The 5757-nt window shown below is 47.2% G+C and overlaps 1 protein-coding gene across 1 annotated transcript; it reads right to left on the bottom strand.

The window, feature by feature from the left end:
- Positions 1–3963: 3963 nt before the first annotated feature.
- Positions 3964–5164, bottom strand: LOC136539302 (histone H1-like). Its single transcript, XM_066531252.1, has 2 exons — positions 4909–5164; positions 3964–4712 (listed from the first exon to the last, which is right to left on the bottom strand). Exons 1-2 carry the CDS (start codon positions 5062–5064, stop codon positions 4230–4232), a joined length of 639 nt encoding a protein of 212 aa, XP_066387349.1. The 5' UTR covers positions 5065–5164; the 3' UTR covers positions 3964–4229.
- Between the last annotated feature and the right edge of the window lie 593 nt (positions 5165–5757).

Here is a 5757-nt window from a genome sequence, read left to right as displayed (position 1 = left end):
AGGGAATTGACAAATGATGTTGTTTGACTGTACCCGATGGATACACTCTACCATTTGTTAGTGACTTATGTTGTGGGAAGCTTACTTCCGCTCAGTTTTGGGAGCAAAGGCTCGGAACCGGTTAAATCCATGGCATTGAATTTTAGTGAAAATTCGCGTTGCTTTTACATATTTACTTGCCTGAAATCTGTCTTATCAGTTCCATGGTCCCATCTCCTTCACGAACCGTCCGGACAAGTCTTTCGCAGGCTTTGCAACCAAAGAGCCCGCTGCCTGCGTCTCGGTGCAAGTAGTAGGTATCGGTGTGCTTGGGAAGTCTTTGCCTTATCTTTGCACGTGTTATGTTTTTCCATGATGTGTACACATTGTAATGTTTTTGTTCACTAGCAATACATGCCCATGCGTTGCAACAGGACGTACACTTTATTACATGGTGTCATGTCAAGGTTGATAATAAGTTAGCTATTTTTGTAGAATTTAAATGTGCTTGGTTCAACCTTATTAAATCAATTAAATCCAAGGCTGTAATTAAATACTAATCCCGTAGGAGAAATTAAGAAGAAATTAACTGAACTAAAATAGGTGATATTTTGTGTATATCTATTAGTATGAGCTTAACAAAGATTATTAAAAGTAAGCAACAACCACAGGTCAACACATGTGTCGCGATTGGGTTTGGATATCAAGGGATGTGGACATATAGCATTGAGTGGTGTGACGTAAATGAAACTTAAACCAAGAAGAGACAAATATTATTTCTAGTTTCCATTAAAAACAAGGGATTTGCTATCCTAAAGTTGTCCGCCTTTTTTTTCTCCAAGCGATTCCGTTGGATCTTCATCCAACGCTCTAGTTCTGTCTCATATTCATCTTCTTCTTCCTGTCGCCCTGACTTTGTCTCTATCTGCTGAGCGCGCACCCCTATCGCTGTCGCCGCCCACCACCCCACTGTTGTTTTCTTCTCCAAATCCGGCGAGTCCCCGCCCCGACCTAGGCCGACCGCCTCCACCGCTGCTAGGACCCGAAGCCACCCGCCCTCGTCCCCATCGCCTGGCTAGCCTGCCTCTCCCCGGACCCCTCCTTTTTCAAAGGTCACTGGATTTGGGAGAGAGAGAGAGGAGAAGCTCACCGGATTTGGAGAGAGAGAGGAGAAGCTCACCGGATTTGGGAGAGAGAGAGAGAGGTGAAGCTCGTTGGAGTGGCGTGGGCCACTGGAGAGAAGGAAGATGGCGCAGGCACCGGCAAGTGGCGCGTGGGCGTGGATGTGTCGCCTCCAGATTTCAGGCGACTGAAATCTAGGAGGTGTGTAAAAACAAACGGTTGCCTACCAAAAATTTTCTCATTGCTTCCAGCTTACCTTACCTGTTTCACGAGAAGAAAAAAAAGTGTTGATCCTTGCAAAGGGAGCAATTACGAAATCAACATGTACATACCTACGTTTGAGAAAAAGTAAAAGCAAAAAATTACTAAACAAATCGGAAACCATGTACGTAAGTACGTTGGAGAATAAATAAAAGCAAAAAATTGGCGCAAATCAGAAACCATGTACGTACGTAAGTGCATTGGATAAGAAACGGTAGAAAAAGTAAAGCCAAAATTGCTTTCGTCATTGCTTCCGGTTATCTGTTTCATAGGAGAAAAAAAACTGCTTATATATATATATATATATATATATATATATATATATATAGACACACACACAATTAAACCAAAAGCGATGATCTCCGGACACACGGATACACATAAATCATAATAACTGGACTCACGCGGACATCAACGGAAATAAAAAAGACAACAAAACAAAACAGGACTCTAACAGGAACTAAAAAAAAAGTAGGACCCAACGTATATATTAGATTCCGACTCCCTGTCATCGCTAGGCGTGAGTTGTTCTAACACATATGACTAGGACTCGATATGTTTTGGAATCGGACTCCGTATTGTGCTAGATACTGTTCCGGCTGATTTGTTGTAAGAGAAAAACACTGTTCTGGCTAAAAAATCAAGTTTAAAAGTACAGATTATAAGACAATCGAACAGGGTCTAAAGTTAAAACATAAAAGGCTGTAGACACTGTATGACAAAGATAACATAGCTGTAACTAATTAGAAAAGTCCTGCAGAACCCAATCCTGCAGCCAAACGAAATCAAGGATTCTACTGGACAATAAATAAATTTAGCATAAAATACTATTCACGAACCACATTCTATTGAAAAAAAAAAGTTGAGCATGCATATCCCTAAAACATTGACCATGTGTCACCATGGAAAAATTCAGATGCTTGCGATAAAATCAAAGTAACTCAAATAGGAAAAAAAAACTGCAAACTACGAAAATTGCTAGAAGCAGAGGCGTATGCTTACTAATTTGAGCAAGAGCTTACAGTGTTAAAGAAACATATTGCAACTTCATCTTAAGATCTACGACGGAACATGACTCGCAACTGGGGGAACCGGGAGAGTCGACAACGATAAGGTATACGAAGAGGTCAGTGAAACACACTTTCATCGCTCACCGCCGACGCGCCTACACTCACTGGCTCGCAATCTCCCAGCACGAAGGGTACCCCACGACAAGCCTTGCGGCTTGCCTCTCGCCGGCAGCCCTGACGCCGAGCGCTGCGCCGGCAGTCTGCAGTGGCGCAGGCTCTCAACGATCGCCACCCGCCGCCACATCCATTCGCTGCCGCACCGTGTCAACGGAACCACCAGGGCCCCGATTTCGATTAGGGCCTTGTTTAGATTGTCTCAAAATTCCAAGTTTTTTCACTCTCTTTTCATCACATCAATTTTTGGACACATGCATGGAGTATTAAATGTAGGTAAAAAAATAACTAATTGCACAGTTTGGTTGTAAATCACGAGACGAATTTTTTGAGCCTAGTTACTCCATGATCAGACAAAGTTTGTCAAATACAAACGAAACGTGCTACAGTGTCCAGATTGCAAAAATTTGCAATCTAAACAAGGCCTAGAAGAAAAAACGATATTGATACTGTGCCGCGTCCGTCCCCGCCGAACGGACCCGGACAGGAATGACTCGAGCAGCCGTGACCTCTCGCTCCCATCCAACCCGTGACCCTAGCGGACGGGAACGGACGCACCCACTTGCTCTCTCCTGCTGTCTCGCACGCACTCTCTTCTCCCGCTCCCCCGCAGGCATTCCCTCCCACTCACCCAAGCCGCTCTCCAGCCACGCGCCTAGGACGGGATGCCGCACCCGCATGCGGGCTCGCTGCCGCCTCCGCACGGCCGTGCTCCCTCTCTCCCTACATCCCTTCCTCCTCCGCGACCTCCATGTAACCCCACGCCCCCAACGACCTCGCTCCCGCTCCCTCAATTGGAGACGAAGACGACGGCGGCGGCTCCGACGAGATTACATTAGTCTTTTTTTTCTAATGTTGCTTTTTCACATTGATTTTTGTTCTGTAAGCATGATTGTAGAAACAATCGATGCATCTCTTTTGGTTTTGGAAAGTACTCCAAAATCAATTAGCTGTAAGCATGATTGTAGAAACGATTAGCTGCAAGCAATGATTCTAGAGGTTTCGCCAAGATTCCAGCGTCATTTTCGAACAAATCCCCAACCTTTTTCTAAATCCAACAAAATCAACCAATCTAACAATTGAACAAAGCCGATTAGAGTTGCAGTCAAATGTCCACACATAATGCAGTGTTAGGATCCTTCTAAATCCAACAATCGACAGAAGACAGAAATCATGTACTCCCTCCAGTTCTCTAAAGCAAATCGTTTTGAGATGGTCTTAAGTCAAATATTTTAAATTTTAACTACAAATAATTTCTTTTAAGTTAAGTTTGAAAATATAAAAATAATATAAATAGATTTATCTTAAAATATAATTTCATAAAAATATATATTGACTATATTTTGTAGATATTTTATAGCAAAAAAATTTAGAGTCAAAGTCGTTTCTTCAAAACCATGTCAATATCTAAAACAACTTGTTTTAGAGAACCAAAAGGAGTACTGTTATAGCTTAACTTGATGTTCATATAGGCAGAGGAGCATGACGACTGATCGCACACGATCAACCATCCCAGGTTTTTACAGATGACAGACTACTACCGCTGCTACTAATGCCGAGGCTACTGGCGAATCTAGAGCTACTGACAAGACTGAATGGATCAAAATCCAGGTAGAAAGGAGAGGGGGGAAATCTATAGTTGCAATGGGGAGCAAGGGTCCCGCCGGAGACCAGGCAGGCAGCCTACTTCTTGGCCTTCCTGGCCGCACCCTTCCTGGCCGGAGAAGCAGCGGCGGCCGCCTTCTTCAGGGTCGCCGCTGCCTTATCTTTCTTGGCAGCGGGAGCAGCCTTCTTGGCTGCCTTGGCTGGGGAGGCCTTGGTGGAGGTCTTGGCAGCCTTGGGAGGGCGCCCGCGGGGCTTGGCCGCCGCGGCAGCGGGAGCAGTCTTGGCCTTAGCCTTCGGCGACGCCTTTGGTGCCTTGGTCTTGGCTGCGGGCTTGACGGCTTTGGGCTTGGCGTCAGTGACAGGGCGGGCGGCCGGCAGCTTGAAGGAGTTCTTCACCTTCGTCAGCTTGCCAGCGGCAGCGAGCTTCTTCAGCTGCACTGTCAGCTGCTTGCGGAAGTTGGTGGGAAGCTTGCCGCCGTGCTTTTCCTCGACGTACTTGCCGATGGCCACCGAGCTCGACCCGGTCCTCTCCTTCAGGGTAGCAATGGCCTCTGAGATCATCTGCAACAAGACCCCCAAAAAATTGCATCTCAGACTCGAGATCGAATTCGCGAACATGAAAAAAAAAAGCCAGCGATAAAACCAATCCAACAGATTGCTCGTCAAAAGCGCACAATCAAAAAATCAACCGCTGCCGGACAAAACCATGAAGAACAAGGAATCAGCTCGCAACTGACTAAACAACTGGCGCTCTCACCTCAGCGTAGGGAGGGTGCGCCACCGGCTTCTTCGCCGCGGATGGCTTCTTCTCCTTGGGCACCTTCTTCTCCTTTGGTGCCTTCTTCGCCTTGTCGGTCTCCGCCTCCACCCCGGTCACCGGGACCTCAGCGACAACAGCCTCCTCCGTCGACATCGCGACTACTGCTGCTACTCTCCCAACCCACTCAGGAACTGCGCGTGCGCTACTGCCTTTGCTGGCTGTGTCAGCGGCGGCGATGGGTGATAAGACCGGCGACGAGGACGAGGCCGCTTAAATAGCGGTGGCGAGTGGAAAGGCTCAGGGACGTAGCGCCGCGCTATGATTGGTCGAGCGTGTTCACACGCGGATCGCTACCCCGCCGCGGCAGCAGCTCCCCGCAGGACGTCGGATCCGCCCAGATCCAACGGGTGGGGACGCTCGTGGCGCGGTGGCTCGGATCCTGTCCCCCTGGGTCGACGCGAGCGGACGCGAACCTGTTCAATCTGTGCTTCTCTCCCGAATCCTCGAGCTCACCTCTCGCGATGTGATCCATCGTTCCCGTTGAAACTCAGCGTGTTTGTAGGAGACTAAATTGTCTTTCAAATGCGAGTGGTTTCGTCTAATTTGGTTGAGAATTCAGGGAGAAATTGGGAGTTCGGAGAGGACAGGTCTGTTTGGGGGAATCTCCGTGCAAGTGTGTTTCCCTTCCGACTCTGTGGCACGAGTTCTCCAGTCATGGTCCACCGTTTTGAACCAATTTTCGTGCGCACATGAATCCCAAAATTATCTTTCGTATGGGAGTGGTCTCGAACGATTTGGTTGAGAATCGGACTAGAAATAGTCGATCTAGTGATGACAGGTCTGAGC

Source organism: Miscanthus floridulus, chromosome 2 (genome assembly GCF_019320115.1).
Source record: "Miscanthus floridulus cultivar M001 chromosome 2, ASM1932011v1, whole genome shotgun sequence".
NCBI lineage: Eukaryota > Viridiplantae > Streptophyta > Magnoliopsida > Poales > Poaceae > Miscanthus > Miscanthus floridulus.
This window is presented reverse-complemented; position numbering and strand designations above follow the sequence as displayed.

What these genes read in the sequence shown, in the direction of transcription:
- LOC136539302 (XM_066531252.1), bottom strand. Translation starts at nt 5,064, where the DNA reads ATGTCGACGGAGGAGGCTGTTGTCGCTGAGGTCCCGGTGACCGGGGTG. An exon ending in CGCACCCTCCCTACGCTGAG is followed by an intron (nt 4,713 to 4,908) that starts GTGAGAGCGCCA and finishes GTCTTGTTGCAG; the next exon opens with ATGATCTCAGAGGCCATTGC.